The following is a 21,767-nucleotide window of genomic DNA, read 5'->3' as shown; positions in this document are numbered from 1 at the left end:
TTAGGTGGGTATTCACTAGAAATATGGTAGAAAACAAAGAGAGAGACGACGTAGAGAAGATGATACGGGAGATCACAAAGATGGCAAGTCAGAAAGAAGCACAGTGACTGATGTCACGCTTTAAGGGCCAAGTTAGGATGTGTTGGTGATGAGATTTGGTCACCAATTTGGTTATTAGATGATTGGCCATCTAAAAGCACAAAAAAAAAAAAAAAAAAAAATTAGGTTTGTGTTGCTTCTACAAGCTTAAAGAAGCAAGTTTTCGTGCATTATCTTACCCACCCCTGTTAAAACTTTTATTATGTCATACGAAGCTCAGCACATTTGACTTTTCTTCGTAGACGAAACCCTAGAATGATTACCAGATGAATGGTGGTCAATTCGGTAGATAATAGGGACATCGTTGTCGTTAGGGTCACATGTCACGACCGACCACTTGTAAGGACTGGTGCTACTCTGATTCTGATCGATCTTGCTACATTCCCGCCCATTGAAAAGTTGTCATTACTACTGGAACTATGTAGAGACTCCCCACTCTAGAGAGAGAGAGAGAAAGAGAATAGTATATGCTCGAATGTTCATCCACTCCAAGCAATGATCTTGACATAATGGTAGCATTCAACCAAGATTACAGTTACTAAAGAACTCCGTCAATCCAAAAGCTTCAACTGATTTTTGTACATTACAAAGTATCATATCAAATAGCTTAACTTATTAGATCATTCAAGATGCACAAACAAAGTCAGAATAACCTAATCGGGTTTTTGATATATTTAAGAAATTTTATAACTAGAAAGTAATGAATTTTCCAGAATCTTCATTGTTTGGCTTAAACGAAAAGTTTAAACGTTAGATGGATTCTTGGTGTAATAGGAAAATATTATAATATGATAAACTCCGTACGCTAGAAGAAGATGAGGGCGATCACATTTCCACTTTGTTATAATTCAATCTCAGAGTTGAGTGTGGCACACTCTATTTGTAAGTTTAATCCAATAGATGAAGGCATCTAGATTGATCCTTTTGCTAGTTTTATATTAGTCTACATATTCAAATATACGAGGTTGATTATTCACTTCCTTTCAATATTGGTAATTTGTAAATTTCATATACGCATTTAGGAGAACATCTAATTCCATATTTATTATATATTAACCATGAAGAGCCTAGAAAAGGAATTGCGTGATTCATTGATATAAGGATTATTAATGAGTGTCTAAGGACCCAATTATATAATAATTAAATGTAACTATTGTAATTACGGCATTGGGGCGTTTTTTTCTTTTAACCATCGACACTATTTATGATCGATCACAAAGCCAACTTTTCATAAGTGTTAAATGGAAGCATATAGGAACGCAGGGCAATATGCACTTGCATTCAGAAAGGTGTTGATTAGGTTCTTGGAGGACTCAAGAACTTTTTTTCCTCGTTCCAACTGTCATGGAAAAGAAAATTCCTTTAAAAGTTTAAAGCTACTAGAACAGGGACCAGCTACGAATACATAGCATCACGCCATAAAATGTCTTGGGTAAAAGTTCGATGTCCACTAGGGCTAGACAACTCAGGCTTGGTGGGAAAGGACTTTGATTGTTCTAGGCTTCTACACAGTCATATTCCCTTGGTTCCCTTGTTGTTTTGCTTTCAACTTGCAATTTGTTGAGAATTTTCTTTAAAATGGACCCTAGTTGACCTTCGTGTTTCTCTCCCACCAGAACCGTCACTCTTGCTGCCGCGAAATTTCCATTTAACCAAGAATTTTGCGGTTCCTCTCCGTGTCTCATTCGATTGGTGGAATACAGATGCAACGATCAATTTCATAATACCACCTGAAGTTAATGGCTTAGGGTTTAAGGTTTAGGAGTTTTTTAGGGTTATGGGTTAAGGGTTATTTCAGAGTTATTTAAGGTTTAGGGTTTATCCAATGATATTGTAGATGGCAACCCATCAGCTTGTGAAAATATCATATTATTCAGTAAATGAAGAAATGTACAATGTTTCGGTATACTTAACATGGCTCAAAGCACAACACGGTATATTGAACTAGTTTCTCCCGATCGCCTAATTTCAGGATGATGGCTTGCTTTTTAATTAGATTAGAGGGATGAACTTCAGCACAATGCGTAAAAGTTATATTGTGTAGTAGATTTGAAGAAAATCTCTTTGCTTATTGGGTCCAGACAAAAATAAAAAATAATATATGTAGTAGATACAAAGAAGTAAGAGGATCGCCAATTAGACTTAAGATATATTAATGATTAAATTTCCTTATTCATTGTAAGACACCGAGATACATGTGTAAGAAATGGAAAAGGAGATACAGAAAGGAAAAAAAAAAAAGGAACACCTGATCCGATCTCTTGAGATGGTTTCTTTTTGAGTTTATTATAATGTACAATAGGTACAGATTGTCGCTTACCTTAAAGATGTGACTGAGATTATCTAAATACTTTAAGCACTGCATGAGATTCACTTTCTCTCTTGGCAATTCACGAGAGAGAGAGAGAGAGAGAGAGAGAGAGAGAGAGAGAGAGAGAGAGACCAAAAGCTAAAAGCGGAACAGATAGAAACCTAGGAACCTGAGACCTCTTCAATGAATGTTCCCACACCAGTCCGTTAGATGCCGTGCGTTACACTGCAACGAAGCTTCATCACCTCGTCCTTCCTGCCCAGCGAAAATATCTCCCGGGAGGTGGAGGAGAGCTGCACAGCGGGGGCCACCTAATTCGCATAATCTAGATGGTTGAAGAGGACGAAGAAGAAGACGGTGATCGAGAAGACGACAAAGAAAGAAGCATGTACACCAGTCGATGTCTCTGGTTCGATATTGATGTGTGGGTGAGAGTCTGGTGCTTGGTTATCTCCCACAAGATCTGTTGGGTGGACTGGACCATTTTGGCGGTTCGTCGACCCATCCCCTCTTGCATGCGTCCATTACGTCAATTTGGGTTTCAAATGTGGACGTGCATGTGACCATGTAGCCGTATCTTGCATCACACCACACCACACCACAAACCAGCCTATCTAATCGACATTTAATGCTCCAAGATAATCCAAATACGCTAACCCCCACACACCCTTTTACACAGACAGAGAGAGATCAAGGTCAAGTTGGGTTAGGATCAGATGAGACGATCGCCGACCCTAATTGACATGGACAGCGCTGCACATACAACTTGTGTTAAATCGAGCCGTCCAGCCAATCTTCTTCACCCGGAGCACGCCTCATTTTGTTTTTATTCACTCCATAATCGTCGCCATCTCTCTCCGGCCAGTTAGGTTTTTCGCACCTTTTTGATGGCGCTCTCTGATTTTGCTCTCCTCATGATGATCTATGGGGCTCGCAAAGGGGAAAAAGAAAAATCTCTTGATTTGTCCACTAATGCAAAAGGACAATGTTCAGCTTTATGCTTTTAATGCGTGACGTCTACGTCCAACCACAAACCGAGGAAGAATCTAGAGAACGCAATTCCAAAGGCTATTTGTCAGGGCCAAGGATCAAAACGGGCAAGGGTTGTATCTAAGTATATGCATGCGTAGCTTGTACCCAAATATATAAAATAGGAATATTCACATATTTGTAATATATGATAATATATAAAATAACGGGAATATGATGCTAAAGACGTGAGTGTATATCATATCTTTAGAAGGAACGTGATGAAAACATGACACGTGGATGGTCGAGTACAGTGAAGTCCAGGAAGGTGCAACATTTGTTTCCTTCACGGCCATGATAAAAGTTAAAGACAATACACAAATTTAGTAATGATTTTCCAGCTCTATCAAAGTTTGATGGGATCACAAGCGCAGTGCAGAGTTTTCATGCTCCCTTAATTAGAGAACCACCAACTTTGGCTATCCAGCCTAGCAAGAAACCTAGTTTTGCATGATTCTAGGATAGCCTGTTGAGAATAATATCCCCTTAGAAAACTTTTCTCTGATTCGATTTTTGACTAATTGTGGGTTATCAATTTGCGTTAGTCACCGACGCTTACTTGGTTTTTTAAATTTTACCAATTCTTTTATTGAGTTACTTAATCGCATATTAAGTTGGCTAGTCATTAGGTAAAGGTTGGTACTTTCATATAATAGTTGGTAAATTTAAAACATTGATAGGAAAGTTAAATAAAAATTTGTAAATATCAAGATAACTTGGTAATATGAATGAAAAATCAAATAAACGTTGGTGACTAATTTAAATATGAATTGGTAATAATCATCATGAAAAAAGGGTTGATAAATAGGCAAATGAAAGAGACAAATCAATTGAAATATCAATTTATTAAATATATATATATATATATATATATATATCGATATGCATGTCAAATGAAGGTTGCTAAACTAAGACTAGGTGGTAATCTAGGATGTGTTTGTTTCAAGTAATACATTTTTCAAGGAAAGCATTTTTCTCATTTTTCGTGTTTGATTCGCTCAAGAAAATGAGTCAATGGAAAACATTTTCCTAGTCAATGGAAAAAGTTTTCCTACCAAAACTTAAATTTAATAAAATGATTTCCCCTTGAAGAAGTAGAAAGCATTTTTCGGATCTGCAAAGCTTAGATTTGGTGCTTGGTTTATAAACAATTGTTCTTATAAAACTATATTTTTAAAAAATTCGAATTTTTTATTCTTTTCTTTTATTTTTCTTTTCTTCCTTCTTTATTTTTATTTTTCTTCTCCATCCGTCACCATGGTGATGGCCAGCAAGCTCTAGCCTCACCAAATTGGACACGCTCAAGGCCTCTAATGACAAGGCTCAAGATCACCCAAGGTTGATGAGCCTCAAGCCTCACCAAATCAAGCAAGCTCATAGGCTCTAGCAACGAGCTAGCAAGGCTAAAGCTCGCTTGAGGCCAATGAGCTCATGGCGGGCTTGAGAGCCAAGCCATGAACCTTGCCAAATCGGGCAAGCTCATGGCCTCCAATGGTGTGCCTTGAGTCTTGCCAAATCGACAAGTTCGTGGCCTCTAGCGACGGCTTAAGCTCACCCCTCATAAGTCAACTGGGAACAAACTACCAAAGGAAGCAGAAGCGATGGCATGAGGAAGCAGAGGAGCGAAGGAGAAGAAGAAGGAAAAGAAATAAAAAGAAATAAGAGATATAGAAAATAAAAAATAAAAATTCAAAATTCAAAGTTTTTAAAATTAAAAAATTAAAAATTAAAAATTTGATTTTTGTTTTGGCCGAGACAAAGTGTGAAATCATTTGCTAATGGAATCCAAACAATGGAAAACATTTTCAACTATACATCACCAAATAAAAGGAAAACAACTGTTATTGGTTGCTTTATCCGCACGGCTGTTTGCTGACCACCTTGAAAACTTCTGGTTTCGGTGCTCTTTCTGTCTTGGCCGGTGTGGCTTTAGTTAGTCTGCCCTTTTGGTTTTCTTCTTCTTGCCCCTCCTGTTAGGGTGTTTCTTTCTCACATCGGCTCCCATTCACTCATTCAGAATTGTTGTCTCTTTGAGTGAAAGTTTTGGCACCGATCTTGTGTACATTGGTTCAAAGCTATTCATATATTCTTACCTTTACCAAAAAAAATAAAAGGAAAACAAATCGTATTCATAGAAAATACTTTCCAAGAAAGTATTTTTCCCTTATTATTGAGCTTTCTGTGAAACAAGCACACCCTTCTTTATTGAAAAATTGGTGAGTCTTTTAACATAAGGTTAATATATTTTTATCATAGATGGTAAATTTTCCTTTTCGAAGAATATTTGGTAAATTTAAGACATGGGTAAACAAGTTAAATAAAAGTTGGTGAAAGTATGATATTTTTTTTTTTGTGAGAGATAAGAGGAGTTGATGATTAAAAAAAATAAACAAACTTTAGTAGCTAACTCAAATAAAAGTTGGTAACTTAATTGGGAAAACATTGGCAATCACTTCAATTAAGGTTGGTAATTTCTAAAAAGATGTGGTAAATTTAACAGGTTGATAAGTAACTTAATAGAAAATTATCAAATTTTAAAAAGACAGAATAACTCTGATAAGCAACTCAAAAATGTTGATAATCATTAAATCAAGACTGGTTGGTAATCTAAAAGGAGAAAAGTAAGGAAGCCACACAAATAAATGTTGGTACATTCGCGTAAGACGTGATAAAAATAAGGCATTTGCAATACAATGATAAACTACAAAATTCATAAATTAAAAAAAAAAAAAAAAAAGACTTTGGTAAATAACCCAAATGAGAGTTGGTGATCTAAACTAGTTAGTAATTTAATCACAAAAAAATAAAAATTAGTAAGTCCCTCAAATTAAGAAAGGCAAATTCCTATAAAAGTTCATAAATATAAGGTGTTAACTGGAAAAACAAGTATATATTACTAAAAGTTGAGAAAATAATGGTGATTTGCAAACTTTCAAAAAGAGATACTAGGAAAGGCCATGAAAATGTTGGTAAGTCGCAAATAAGTTTTTGGGAAATTGAGTGTCAATAATTTTTTTGGAGGAAAATTATCAAAAAAAGTCTTAAATCTATGACATTTGTGTCAATTCATTTCAATTTGGCAAGTTGAGTCGTAAACCTTTTGATAATTTATTAGTGTAATTCATCAAGCCAATTTTGTTCAAAAATCGCTAACATTGACTATATTGGCAAATCGTCAAAATGTTTAGGACTAAATTGACATAAACGAAAGATTTAAAACTAAACTGATACAATTAGATCTGAATTGACAAAAGGACAATAGATTTGAGACTGTTTTGTTAATTTTCTCATTTCTTTACTAATAGCTTTTTAACACGTCAACTATTTAGTATTCCACCAACACGGAAAGAAGAAATCTTTTTTGGTAACAAAACTGTAAGATCGTCCCATCGAATGAGTTCTATGATGAGAATGGCCATATTTAGGTGATGAATTGTCTAGAACTCATGTGTGTTCAAACTAGCTGTCTAGGCCTTCCCTAAACCGATTGATGCCAGCATTAAAAACTTGGATAATGAGCTGTGCATCACTATTTCCTTGTTTCCCTCCACTTGCATAGCCAGTAAGAACTTACATCAGATTCTTCTTAAAGTACCAAAATCAGGAGAATGAGAACATGTTTTCATATAGACTAGATTCTTTCTTATAGTTGCTATTCTGTAAAATGAAAACACCAGAGTTTTCAAGAAAATTACTGCTTCTATAGACCAATATCATCCCAACCATTTTTACCAAAAAAAGAAATATCATCCCAACCATGATCAATAGACCATACCATGTTTTAGCACCCAAGGATAAGATTTGATCATTCGAGACACGAGCAAGCGAAAGGCAGAGTCAGCTAGAAATAATGCAGTTTGACTCGAACACATGCACGTCGATCCATCCTCAGGGCCACAAGTACGGGGACGGAACCGCCCAAGCCCCACCTCCTGATCCAAAGCATCTTCTGAAAAATCCATGTCTTATTCATTAATGGCCACCCAGAGACCAACCGCAAGGCTTGGCCAGTTATGGGATTCAGCAGAGACCCTCCTTTTGGCCTCACGTCGTATGGGAGCTGCGCGGAGAGACGAGGCGTCCAAACTTCGTTTGGGAGTTAGCTGAAGTCAGTGGCTCATGATTTGTGCCGACTCTTAATTGCGGAAATGGCCACACTTTATGCATATCTCGCGACTGGCCCCATTTGCATTGGCATTTTTTCCAAGCGCAAGCACAGATGAGCACGTCCGCATCCACCGCTGAGTGATTAAATCATGCTCTGGAATGGTGGGGTCCTGGTCAATCTCCCATTGAAGACAGAGAGAGGACCGTCTGACCGAGAGACTCTGACTGTCTCTTGACCGTCTGACTCGGCCTATTAAATGAAACGGTGGTGTTGTTTGGATGTCTGGTTGGTTTCTGTGAGTCCCCCCACTTAATAAGGAGGGCAGATATCTCGTGAACTCCCCGTCGATGCACAGCCAACCGACTGGCCAGTCAGTCAGATCAGTACAAACAGCAGCATGTTCCATACAATGGTTTTGTACGTTTACATTTGTGATTCGGTCGGTGAAGCTGGTGTATCCGTGGGGTGCGTTTGTCTTGTCCAAACTGTTTTTCCAAGTACGCGTATACGATGGAAAATAATTAATGGGGTCTTGAGCCAGAAAAAGAACATGGAAAACAGGAGCGCGATCGCCTCATCGAATGCTTCTTGAAGAGCGTGAAATCGAAGTAGGTCTCGGCACATGTCAAGCTGACGAATGCATGGTCCAGATGCCCCTTCGGCTCAAGCTGATATTGCTGACACTCACCCATTTGAAGCTTCATTCCAGTCTAAGATTAGACAGGGAAGATGGTGCTTTGGTATGCAAGCTAAACGAGGCTGGCTTACCTGTGAGCAAACCTATGGGTACATTGGTGGCTCTGAGGGTACCTCGAAGATAAAGACGGCTTCTCGTCATCAGTGATCGACTAACATTGATTGGCATTTCGAGCATATGATTTTCCAAAGGATAAGGAATATGATTTTCTATAGAATTATTCTCATTTTGATCTTGATTTTCTAGGATAAGCATAAGGAATAGATTTAGAAATTTCAGTATTACACCTATGAAAAATATCGCTTTCTCTCATCATGAGTTTGCTCTACCATGAAACTGATGCAGAACGCACATGAATAACCGAAGAAATGGATGAAGAGAAAAATTCAAAAGAAATTTGATGGAGAAATAAGAAGAATCCAGAGAAAAATCAGAGAGAAGAGCTTGGGGAACAATTTTCAATCTCAGTTCAGTCATGTAATAAAAGTGAACGTAATAAAGTTTTTAAGCCAGTTCTTATCACGTAAACGGAAACTAAACCCTAATTCTATCAATTAACAACTTCTTAAATAAACAAGAAATAAGAAATAAATTTTCTAACATAACGGGAAATAAATAAAGAAATTTCTGAAATAACTCTGATTAAAGAATAATGATCCATTCTCAATCAAATTGAGTCTCAAAGTAATACCCATGCTATGTTCGGAAAAGTAGAGGAAGTGGGTGAAAAGTTCAGCAAATTTTTGAAATTTGTGGTAGTAAAAGAGAGGGAACTTTAGGAATTTTCCCAACTCTCTCTCCCATTTTTCTTACCTCAATCTTTTCAAACAAAGCATTAATGTAAATGTTTTGTCTTTGACAAGGTGAAGAGAAGACCTAATTTCGCGTGCAAAAGTTGCGAGTACGTCACTAACTAATTTCAATCAAAGTGAGCATAAAGTCCCCAAATCCTATTTACAAAATAACATGAGTGGAAGCAATTAAACGCGTCATTTCAAATTAGGAAGATGCGGTGAGTTTACGCGACGACTAAGACTCCGGCCACGAATCGCGAGTCTAAAACTAGGTAAGTCTTCCATGTGACCGTTGTTGTCCAAATCATGGAGCACTTTAGTAGAGAACCCTTTAAGAATTTTCCCAACTTTCTCTCCCGTTTTTATTTTCCCCAATCTTTTCAAACAAAGCATTGATGTAAATGATTTGTCTTTGACGAGGTGAGGAGAAGATCTGATTTAGCGCGTAAAAGTTACAAGTACATCACTAACTGAATTTCAATCAAAGTGAGCAGAAAGTCCCCGAATCATATTTACAAAATAACATGAGTGGAAGCAATTAAACGCGTCGTTTCGAATTAGGAAGATGAGATGAGTTTTCACGACGACCAAAGACTCCAGCCACAAATCACAAGTTCCTACATAGCTCTAGGACTTGAGGAGTTGAGGCTTTTGGTGTAAATCTTTCATGTGACACTTGTTGTCCAAATCATGCAATACTTGAATAGAGAAAGGGTTAATATCACAAAAAATATCTATGAATTATGCCCACCCTGATATAAATATTCCAAACTTTTTCTTGTGTCACTAAAAACCCTAAACTAGCTCATTGTAATACAAATATCCCAAATATCTTTGCTATTAAAAAAACCTGAACTCCTCAGGTCCTAGAGAAAACCCAAAAAGACAAGGGGAGGGAAAGTAAACGTGGGACTCCAACTCATGTGCATTATTATCACAAAGGAGAGAAATGGTCCCACGGAAGACTGGCGAATGAGTGGGGTGGGGGGGGCCGCCACAGCTTCAAGAGTCTGACAAGTCAAACAAGGCACTCCCCCCCTCCCCAACATCTTTTAACTCCATCAGCGGTGGCATTCAATTCTCGGGATCGAGGGAGGGGACGACGACTTCGGGAATACCTCCAAAAGGAAGAAAGAGAAGGACGCAAGCACGCGCTCCCTCCATCATCCTCCCCCACGCCTACGTGAATGTACAGTAGAGACTAGAGAGAAAGAGAGAGAGAGAGATCTTGCATTTAATAACAGGACAGGTAGAATGGGGAGGAACCAACTCGGCACCCCTTTTTAGCTGTATTCTCGTGTGGCTTCCATATTCTGTCTCCGTATTTCAAGGATGTTTTACGCGGCTGGACTCGATCTTGACGAGCTTTACAGCCGGACCAGGTCCACGAACCTCGTGGCCCAATGCTCTCCCTTCGGGGCATCACTCGAGCATCGACCTTGACCAACGCGATGCACATTTGGAAGGTTTTGCGACATTCATCATGTGCTCCTATTGTCCCTCTACCGACGTAAGAATTTGCTAACGCGGTGCTCGCGGTTCGCCAGGACATGATTGCTTTCTCCTTACCTGGATGCATACAAAATGGCAGCGAAGCGAGAACAAAACACGGGCCTGTGGAAGACGGACGGTCGGCACATGTCTTGCCTCAAGTATGAACGATTTGAGCATAATCTTGAAATCGAAAGCTAGTCTGCATAAATTTGTCTTATCTTTCAATCTATCATTATCGTAAATGACTTCGGGGCAATGCTTAATACCTTGTCGGCAGGCAACATATTAACTGTTAGCGACATAATATTAGAAATTTTTAAAGATTTTCTATAAAATATTATCCTATGTCAGAGATAATTATGATATTAATATTGACTATCCATGCACAATTGTGCAATATATTGATATGCGTTACTTTAAATAGTTCCCTCATAAAGCCTATATATATAAGCTAATGTAATGTTTATTATGATATATTGAAATATACACAATTACTCCATTCCGCATATTTTAAGTTCAACAATGACATTTGCTTAGTAGAAATTAAACATATACAAGATGGTGCCTTGAAATTTATAGCTCCACAGAGATTTTCAAGAGCTACAAAGAACTGGTCCATAGCTGTAAGTTTCGTAAATTGGCATGATATCTGCACAATAGATTCACCTCTCCTAGTAAGAGAATTGTTCAAGTTTCTATCACTCAGTCCCATCTTTTCAATCTCTCAACCTTGTTCGTTTTCCTAACTCAAGTAATGCACAGCCTTCTCCCTTTTCTCTTTGGTAAAAGATGTAGAGACCCAGCATTCTAGTGAGATTCCTCTGGGTTCCAAGCTTTTGTACAACCCACTTGCTGGTCCTGAAATTTTTGCCAATGGCCCAGGCCCATCACAAGAAGCAAGCAATTTCTCAATTACAACAGTTCCTCCCCATTATATCGGCCATAGAACTCCTCGTACTAGCTCCTCTTCTGGCTAGCACAAAACGGTTAATAAGCCAGAAGCTAAAGATTGTCAATGGGCCAAAAATGGAGCATGCTCTTCGAATGAACCTGAAAGAGAACAATCACTTTTTGATCAAATGCGTCCGTCCATACAACACAACTCTAAGCAGACAAGGACCCATGAAGATGAGGATTTGAAAATGGGACCTGCTCAGCTATCCCTTAATTCATTTTCAGAGAGCTGTTTCCTCAGATCCTTGAGTGCATCTACGACTTCCGAATCAAGATTGTGCTTCAACAGTTTTCCTTGAAAAGAATTTGTCCTAGCAAAGTGAAAGAAAGTAAATAGGATAGGAGACGAGAACATTTCTAGTTCAATTCATGAACAGAGTTTTCTAAGCAATTTCTATTCCTACCAGTAAAGATTATTTTGCACTTGAAATGTAAATGAGAAAAGTACTTAAATGTGCTATCCTCAGTAGTCAAGCTTCGCATTGTTTGTTTCACATCAATTGCTTTCTGAACAAAGTTTCGTAAGAACAATCCAATGTACAGTATGACAAATTATGGGCCTATTTGTTTACACTCAAACCCCTCAAAATTTAAAATACTATTCAAATTTCAGAAAATTATGAAAAATTATATGTGAATTCACATGTCAACATTTGAATATTGTGAAAGTTTTAAGAATTTTTTTTTTTTTTTGACCGAGGATCTGCCAAAGCATGCCCTTGTCGGCTTATGCCGATTCGGGGTCTCATGGGCCTCCGCAATGGAAGCCCAACAGCGACTATACTTTGGGGGAAACTAGCCCAGCAACCCACCACTAGGGCCCCCACTTAATTCGCTAGCACCACGGAGATTCGAACTCTCGACCGCATCGAGGCAGGGGAGAACGAATACCAGCGCGGCTGCTCACGGATGGGTGAAAGTTTTAAGATTTTGGGGTTTAGAAAAAGTCAAATGCCCAATATGCAAAATTTAGAATTAGCAAAAAGTAAAATGTATAAGTCACCCCAGACGGACCCTATAGAATCTTTGGGTGGACTGGAGCTCTATATAAAGCTTGAATCACCCTTAATTTGGACAGAGTAATAGGATAAAGTAAAAGAAGTCTCAACAAATAAAAAATCCAGGAGACTGTAGGACTGCAAAAATACGGGACAAACTAGAGAACCTGACCAGAGCACAAGTCACAAAACAAGCAAATTACAAGGTCGGCACTATAAGTTTGCGAGTTCAAAGATAAACCATTATACTCAATTGGATCATATACACCAAAAGTAAAAATAGCATATGATAAGTGGAGGCATGATGCATATCAACCACACAAGACGCGACTGTTAGAGGTGAAAAGTAGACAGATGGGGAGCCATCTCAACTGACTCCATTTTAGTTAGATTAGAAGTTATATTTGCGATACTCCTTAAGGTATTTGCTGAAGGTCAGTCTCTAAGCCTAATGCCAAAAGACTTTTGGATGTTGTCGGGCAGGAGAAGTTGATAACTAGACTAACACTGTATCCTAACAACATAAGAAGCCATGAGTTGCCATCGATACAGTTAAACTTCAGCATCTGGGATTATGCAGGTGATAGAAAAAGTTCAAATGAAGTTTCTGTTCGTTGCATATACCTTTGTTCCTGAAGCATCCTCTCCACTTCCTTAAGAGATGTTTTGATCTGCAATTAGATCATATGATTGAGAAATAGTTTTTTGGTGAACCTCTACAACTTAGTTTTGCATAACAAAGTCTTTCTACTTTAATCAAAGAATAATTGAGTAGATACACCACAAAACAGCACAAGCTGCAAATAAAGCTGATGCCTTAAATTTTCAACAAAAACATCAAGTCCAATATGCAAGGCGTTTCTTTAAGATTTAGATTTTCATCTTATTTGCTTGGCTGACAAAATATATCCTGCCACTTTTCTAATGAATTGCAAGTTCAAATGACAAGCAACTCCATGGAAAATCTTTTCAGAGACACGTAACAGGTAAAGCGAGTAATGAGAAGGCATAGCACTGTATACAGTGATCCCACTTCGTAAACTTGTTCCACACAACCAATTCCAAGCCAGGATAAACGAGTAAGAAGGTGCATCAATTAATTGATAGCTGGCACTTCCATTTTAACAATATCCTCTACTAGATTGCGAAGCTCAGAAATCCTTCAAAAGCCACACACCACGTGACCTACTGGAGTGACATTCACTAGGCCACTATATATGTTCCCAAGCATAACGTCCAAGAAGCAAGCATTCCATTCATTGATGGATGAGTGAGGCTTAGTCCATCATACCAGGAAAAGTTTGACCACATGGTTTAAGCCATTAGCCGCAAATCTGATGATCCAATTGCGAGATAAAGGACCATATTTTAAGCTATTTGACACTAAAAAGTCCAGGCCCACTTCAGCCTTTTCTTGACAAGACATACAATTCAAATATATCTTACCAATTTCCTGGACTCTTATGCTTTGAGCACCAGCCACGCATTTAAATCCTAACTCTCTCTCGCATTCAGTTCATTTGTTACTCCTATAGATTCTCCAATTATTTGCAAGTTGACTTCGACTTGCACGTAAGGGGGGAGTCTTCCAACCATGGTAGATATGTATTGTTAACCAGTTTCAGAGCACTTAGGCTTAGGCTTTTAGAACCGCAAAATTCTTGGTTAAATGGAAATTTCGCGGCAGCAAGAGTGATGGTTCTGGTGGGAGAAAAACACGAAGGTCAACTAGGGTCCATTTTAAAGAAAATTCTCAACCAATTGCAAGTTGAAACCAAAACAACAAGGGAACCAAACAAATCTAGGGAATATGACTGTGTAGAAGCCTAGAACAATCAAAGCCCTTCCCAACCAAGCATGAGTTTTCTAGCCATAGTGGACTTCGGACTTTTACCCATGACATTTTATGGTATGATGCTATGTATTCGTCGCTGGTCCCTGTTCTAGTAGCTTTAAACTTTTAAAGGGATTTTCTTTTCCATGACAGTTGGAATAAGGAAAAAAAGTTCTTGAGTCCTCCAAGAACCTAATCAAGACCTTTTTGAATGCAAGTGCATATTGCCCTGCGTTGCTATATGCTTCCATTCAACACTTATGAAAAGTTGGCTTTGTGATCGATCATAAATAGTGTCGATGGTAAAAAAAAAAAAAAATGCCCCTATGCCGTAATTACAATATGCCCATTTAATTACAACTCCATATGAAAAAGAATTAAAAACTATGGTTGACACCGCATTAGACGAGCTTCAGGCAGAACAATTCACACCAAGTAGGTGGGCAATTTTATTATCTTACCTCAGAAACTAATGCTTTGCAACTCCATATGAAGGCTCCCTAAAAATATCACAGTAAACTTTCAGAGAATTCATAGAATAGGAAATGCTAAACCATGCCTGCAGTACTGTAAAAATAAACATCTGATATGACAGAGAGGCCATATTATATGAAAGAAAAAGCTGCATGTCTTAACTGCAAGCTCATGAACCACAAGCTGAGAGTTCTCTTCCTAGATTAAACCATCAGCCACTATCAAACATCCATGCTTTCAAAAAAAAACTGAGGCTATCAGACAAGAATGAGTTTTGAAATACATCAGCACAGGAAATTAACACGGACCGTGTAAAAAATGATACTTGAAATTTAAAGAAACTTCAAACAACAAACACAAAAAGTTAAGGCTGAGGTTTAAATGAAGAAGAAATTGTATATTGTCAGATAACTTTGAGCACTTCATATTTGCGGTAAAACTAAAGGTCCGAGAGTTGCTAAGAGAAGTGAATAATGACACCTACAATGGAACTCACAGGATACATAATGCATTGGTGAGAAAATCACAAGCTAACCTCTAGTCTGCACTTGGATAAAGCTCATGAGTGCATGCATTGTTATTCAATCGATGTTTGATTCAGCCCATACTACTACTGTGCCAACTTTTGGTGATTTAGTTCAGTGATGTCATTGACATGATTTACAACTTCTATAAAGTCTAATCGCTTAGCAAAAGCCAAAAGTAAAGTTGAATTGATTTGCGCTCACTGTGCAGCTGCATTTTCAGACATATCATAAGACCCTTAGTTGTTTGAAAAAAATGGTGAGACGGAAGAATCACAAACCAATTGATGGGCATTGCTCTGAAAATCATAGAATCAAACTAAGTTGTGAGATCTCGTCATAACACTAAATGGAAATGCATGACTATTTTCCCCTTATCCTTCAGACTGGATCACCTAAGCTCAATAACATAAATCTGTTCCCATCACCTATCATTCTACCTCCTTTAAACTTTCTATAGTATTTAAAGCAATTTTCCATCAAGCACTCCTACCATTACTTTGATTTTCCCATTACATTTGTTCCTCCATTGATCTCAACCACATAACCCTGGTACTTTCTACTTTCATCGAGCACTCCTATCGTTACTTCAATGGAAGTAGGTTGTTCAGCTTCGTGAGAAGTCAATCACTTTTGTTAGCATATTACTGGCAATTTTGCTATTGAGACATGTGCATTTATAGAGGACATTGTTAGAGTAAACTCACGCGTAGAAGGCCAATTTGGCAAAACAAGTTAAAAAGCTGAACTGAATAATTAATTATAGCCAAAGGGCTCAACTGATTTTTCCTCCTATGTGGTTCCACAATTTTCGTAACAAGATATCTATTACTTAATTAGAGTTGAGGCAATTATTAGACTACTAGAAAGTGAACAAAAGACAAATTACAGAGAAAAGTAGCTTCAAGCATCTGCATTTATTTAAAGGGAAAATGACACAAATGGTCCCTAAACTTTGCAATGTGTTATTGAACTTTTAATTTGTTCAATATGGTCCCAAATCATCGCGCAATCTGCAATGTAGTCCCTGAATTTTTAATTTGTTCACATAGTTTCTGGATTTTTTATACATGTTCAACTTAGTCCCTAAACTATATGTGCAATGTAGTTCCTAAACTTTTAATTTGTTCGATGCACTCCCTAGACTTTTGGCATGTCTAGGGACCACATCGAACAAAATAAAAGTTTCGGGACTACATTGAACATTAGGCAATAGTTCAGGGACCATATTGAACAAATTAAAAATTCAGAGGCACATTGCACATTTGACCAAAGTTCAAGGACCATTTGTTTTTATCCCTTATCTAAGTGAACCTCAAGTATTACGCAATCAATAGATTTGTGGTAGCTTTGATGGAAGATAATATGATCTAAAGTGTGAGAGGATGTGTGGCAGGTCTGTTTAGGAAATTGTGTGTGCCACCTGAAACATCTTTTAATGATCTAACTCAACAAGAAAACATACTGCTCCATACGCTGCTTGCTGCTGACAGCGATCCGAAGTCACAACCCAAACCCTGGGGCACCCATCTTCTTTCAAGGCAACAACCTGTCGCAAAAAACGATATAATGCTTTAAACCTCTTGTGAAGAAAGAGCAAGGACAGATAGGGTAGCCTTTAGAACCGTCATCTGATAGATCTAATGAGTCAACGCTAAAGATGAGAATAAGAATAAAAAAAGAAAAAGTGGAATACTAGATGATAATCTTACAGATGCTGCATGGTGGCAAACTTTTTGTCTTAACACCAATGAACAAATAATAGCTCATCACCAGTAGATTAAAAAATAAGATGATAACTCCAAAACCTCTGTAACTTCTAAGCATTTCAACAATGGCTTCACCCACAGCCAAAGTTAAAAGCATGCTATATCAGTAACCTTTGCAACTGCATTTTCTATTACAGCCCAACATCATTCTCACCTCTTTCTCTATCCATGCATCTGCACAAGATTCACCAGAGTAAATTATATCCACGCTGCAAAATATTGAACTTCAAGCATTAGAGCACCTAGTTGAGTACCCTGAACTTACATGATCAAATGTAAAGGTATCCTATCAACTATCAGTTGGACAATGAAAATAAGTTCTCTCATATTTAGTTTGTTTTCCATAGAAATATCACCATCATACATTGACTTTTCAATAAGTTAAGGGTTCTGTTTTCTTGCTCTCACTTCCTATTTTTGGTTGGTAGCATGGGAAGGTCGTGCGCTGTTGAAAGCAATGAAGAAGAAATATGGGTTTCCAGATTAAATACCATTGAAGGAGCAAATCAAACAAATAGTAGAGTTTCATATCTGGTCAAGTCAAAATTGAGAATTTGAGATGCTCTTACTAAAGGCTACATTTTCTTCCATCATCATCACATACTAGAGATCAGGTCCAAAAAATCTGATATGGAAAAAACAACCAACATTTGAAGAGACAGATGAGGGAAGATTATATTGGCGCTAAGGTGAGGTGAAGAGGTATACCATACCCAGCAAAAATTTCCTTGTGTGTTGGAAGTCCTGACATCATTGCATCAAACACAACCACCACCTTTACCTCTGTTTTGGAAATGCACAGTAAGTACCAACTGAAAGAACTTTCACACACACACTTGTGCACATGCACGGAAATGTAAACATGCAGCAGCACGCCAGGGCTAAATGTAAACATGTGTCTGTTATGTCAACGTGTGTCCCTTTCATTCTCCAGATTAAATTGCAACATAATCATGATATTTGCAGTTATTGAATTATAGCACATCTAAAACTTTGTACCCTTGCAAAAATCCCAAACATCAAAGAAGTGCCTTATGAGACTATCTTTAGCAAGTTGCAAGTCTAGGAAATGAGAGAGTAATTCAAGATCTCAAAGTGATATGTCAGCTGAGAAAATTAATGGCCATGCGAGGATCCCTTGAGGACTAGGATAACTGAAACTATGGGGGAAACAAAGGAACTTAGTCCCACTGCTAAAAAGAGCTATACAGGTGGCAATTTCCACTAGGTCCATATGAAACCTGCTGAGTCAGAGTACTACTCTGCAGGTTTTGTCCAAGCAAAGTGGAAGATGTGGCACTTTGGAAGAACCTAAAAGTCACCATCTACAAAATATAATCTTTAAGACCCTGCTTCAAAGACAGTAAACTGAGAGTTGATCATTGCCTTTCAACAGATGCAATGAAATCATCATTGATGTCCTCAAACTTCTTTCATTGAAGGCCATCATAGCCTGGTCTACTCGGACTATTTCAAATTTCAAAAGAAAAATGAGCCTTATCACACTGAACACTCAAGGAGGAGCGAAGCACAAACCTCGGAGCATGCTAAACGAAACTAGTTCATCGATCAACTTCTGCCGAGCAATATCTAGTCTGCCGCTCATAAAATGTTTCTTCAGCTTCACCCAATAGCCACACACGTTATAACCATCCACAAGCAAGACGGGTACTGCACTTTCTATACCCTGATTCGTACTGTAATACAGTTCAGCAAGAGAACAGAACAGCCATTTCCAAGAGGCTGAAAGTTCTACAGAACAGGCCAATTTTCAAGAAAGGAACCTGGAAGGAGTATTACTGGTAGAGGGCAAGGGTAGGATCCCCGTAGAGCTCCATGTCATCATCCAGAAGGTCTTCCTTTGGCAACTTCTTCCTGCGGTAGCTGGTAGCGGGCTTAGGGATGCCGGAGTTTCTCTTCTGGAACTCCTGCGCAATTCTTACCGCATGAGACAAGAAAAGAGGACTGAGACACACTCACCCAAACGTTTCAACATCTCAAAGAAGATGCATACCTTCCACAGCTTCAGAAACTGCAAATTCTGCTTGACATTTGATGTGATTCTCAGAGGTGTCGAGTCGGAAGCCTATCAAGATAAACCTCATGAGGGCACTCTTAAGGAGATTTTCTGGACGGGAAACCATAGCAGGTTGTATTATATTCTCTCTTCGAATCAGAATTGCATAGATGCCAGGTCAAAAAGTTTCGTTTTTTTATCTCCTTTTATCGCAGTTTGGATGTTCCCCTTCCTTAAATATGTCGACTTTTTGCTCTTTTTGCTTCTGTTTTGGCGTGCAAGATTGCGTAATTGAAACAATTGCGCAGCATTTCATGGTCATAGTCAGTATGAATTCAGTCATTGTAGTATAATGCGTTTGTTGCCACGACGCACATCAAATCGGGATTGCACAGATGCCAGACAATTGGGTACGGCTTCAAAGCATGGAAACGCAATCAAAAGGTCTCCCTCGAGGACTACCCACCACCACCTCTCGTGAAAAATAAACGAAAGAAGCTGCAGAAAGGAATGGCGAGGAACCGAACCTGGTGGGAAGAAGAAGAGGAGGAGGATGGGGAGGGAGGCTTCTTCTTCTTGGCCATGACCACGACGAACTTGACGCGGGTCTCGCCCCCGCCGAGCCTCCTCCGGTGGAAGCACGCCGGCGAGGCTTGGCCGCCGCTCCAGCTCGAGTAAGAGCGCGACGAAAGAAGGGACGCCGCGAAGTGGGACGGCGGCGGCGAAGGAGAAGGAGGAGGAGAAGAAGAAGATGATGTCGAAATCGCTTTCATGGACAGAACCCACCAATCTTCACGACGAAAGCTACAGACTTTGGGTTCTCCTTCTCCTCCTTCTGCTCTTTCACTCCATGGCTGCGCCGGTAGAGCCACACGAGGGAACCAAAGGCTGAACTGGTGCGGCAGCCACCAACGTCTCTCCGCCACGTGTCCACGCTGACGGCGGCGACGGGCCCCACTTCCCTCTTCCTCGGTGTCGGAGTGGAAGGAAAAATGAGTGGTCGGAGTTGTTTTCTCTCTCTCTCTCTTCACGCCGGAAAGAGTTAGCAGTGGCGAAGAAAAGAGGACAACGTTGTAAGCTACAACCTTGTAAGCTATGTAGCACGGACACTCTTCAAAAGCTTTCGTGTCGTGTCCAACACTTCCGACACGTGTCCGATATATTCGACACATCCCGACACGTTTTGACACGTGGTAACGAGTGTCGAAAAATTTGACACATGATCAACTCTTCCCGACACGCGCGAGTGCAATTCCGACACGCATTCCGACACGCACCGGTCAATTTTAAAAACTTCTAATATTTGAGGAGTCAAAATATAAATATATACAAAATAAGTAATAAAATAAGTAATAAAATTGCTATAAATATACATGAACGGGTCAATTTTTTATTTCAATTTTGTTTTTTTAAAATTGTTTTGATTTTTTTTTAAAAATATTTTACTATGAAAGAAGTAATAAAAAATGCTATATATGATAATAAATAAATTTAAAAATATCATTTCAGCATTTTTCTTTAAACAATGTTTTTTTCCTCTAAGTTTTATATATTATTGTAACAAATTAAAATAATGAATGATATTATTTAATATTTTTCGTGTAAATTAATTATAGGCCATTTTTATTATTATTTATTTATGTATTTATATATAAAAATATATTTAATATATAACGTGTCGGAACGTGTCGAAATTCTCTATTTTTAATAAATGACGTGTTGGCGTATCGTGTCGCGTGTCGTGTGTCCGTGTCGATGCTACATAGGTCGTAAAACTCGAAAAGCGGCTCGAATTATATATTCATTTTATTCGGAGCTAATCGTTTCGTTTAATATGGAAAAAAAAAAATAATAAAATTCTCAAAGTTGAGTCGAACCAATATCATATCAATGGATTGAATCCAAATATTGTATTGTTAGATTTGATATGGCGGGTTCGATACTTCAGTTTTTGTGAATTGTGAAAATGAAATGGAATTATATGTGAGAAAATGTCGCGAGCAATAAAAATTGAATGAAAATCAATGGAAGATTGAGAAACTTGGCATGCTCATGTGCAAGCTTTACCCATTCTAACCCTTTGCAAGGCCAATCTTATGAGTTGTATTTGCTAGTGTTGATTTTTTTATTTTTTTATTTTGCATTCGAAAATAGTTCTTCGATATATATATAAATAAGGTTGACTCACTACTCTAGGATCCAAAATAAAACGGTGGATTGGGCCACTAAAGTCCAGCTCTGTGGACTCTTCCTGGGGCTGGTTTCCAAGCCTCCGTACCCCTTTTTGGGTTTTTTTATGTGCTGAGACCTATATGGATTGTTTCTTTACTTTAAGCGCTTAGGGCGTGTTTGTTTGCGTTTACATTTAAAAATTGTTGGGAAACGAAATAGAAAAAAGTATTTCTGTTCATGAGGAACAATTTCTGAACAAAAAAATGCGTTTGGTAGCGTATAAAATTTACATTTCGGAATAGAAAAGAACGAAACACGTTTTAAGCTGTAAAAAATTCTGTTTACGGAATAGAAAAACGCAGAAACGCGTTTGGTTATGTACAAAATTTCTGTTCCAATTTTTTTCCAATTGTTTTTTTAATAAAATGTGAACTTGGTATTGAATTATCATTCTCATGAAATGCTTATCAATTTAATTTTGTTCATATTAAGT

General features: G+C 38.2%; 1 protein-coding gene across 3 annotated transcripts; it reads right to left on the bottom strand.

The window, feature by feature from the left end:
• Nucleotides 1–11,014: 11,014 nt before the first annotated feature.
• Nucleotides 11,015–20,130, bottom strand: LOC104452446. 3 transcript variants are annotated; one of them, XM_018859586.2, is made up of 11 exons: nt 19,630–20,126; nt 19,100–19,171; nt 18,886–19,013; nt 18,622–18,782; nt 17,794–17,868; nt 17,240–17,259; nt 16,782–16,865; nt 14,780–14,818; nt 13,109–13,155; nt 11,682–11,797; nt 11,015–11,582 (listed from the first exon to the last, which is right to left on the bottom strand). In XM_018859586.2, exons 1-10 carry the CDS (start codon nt 19,873–19,875, stop codon nt 11,686–11,688), a joined length of 984 nt encoding a protein of 327 aa, XP_018715131.2. In that variant the 5' UTR covers nt 19,876–20,126; the 3' UTR covers nt 11,015–11,582; nt 11,682–11,685. The 3 variants fall into 3 exon arrangements, with proteins under 3 accessions (XP_018715131.2, XP_010065210.2, XP_018715132.2); XM_010066908.3 differs by having other exon boundaries at nt 11,039–11,582; nt 17,240–17,294; nt 17,799–17,868; nt 19,630–20,123; XM_018859587.2 differs by lacking the exon at nt 11,015–11,582 and having other exon boundaries at nt 11,702–11,797; nt 17,799–17,868; nt 19,630–20,130.
• Nucleotides 20,131–21,767: the final 1,637 nt, after the last annotated feature.

The sequence above is a fragment of the Eucalyptus grandis genome, chromosome 7 (assembly GCF_016545825.1).
Source record: "Eucalyptus grandis isolate ANBG69807.140 chromosome 7, ASM1654582v1, whole genome shotgun sequence".
Lineage (NCBI taxonomy): Eukaryota > Viridiplantae > Streptophyta > Magnoliopsida > Myrtales > Myrtaceae > Eucalyptus > Eucalyptus grandis.
Note: the sequence above shows the minus strand (reverse complement) of the source record. Positions and strands in the feature narration are given on the sequence as shown.

Coding starts and splice junctions, on each gene's coding strand:
- LOC104452446 (XM_010066908.3), bottom strand. CDS start 19,875: ATGAAAGCGATTTCGACATCATCTTCTTCTTCTCCTCCTCCTTCTCCT. Junction 19,172..19,629: donor CCTCTTCTTCTTCCCACCAG/GTTCGGTTCCTC, acceptor TTATCTTGATAG/GCTTCCGACTCGACACCTCT. Junction 18,783..18,885: donor CCTACCCTTGCCCTCTACCA/GTAATACTCCTT, acceptor ACTGTATTACAG/TACGAATCAGGGTATAGAAA.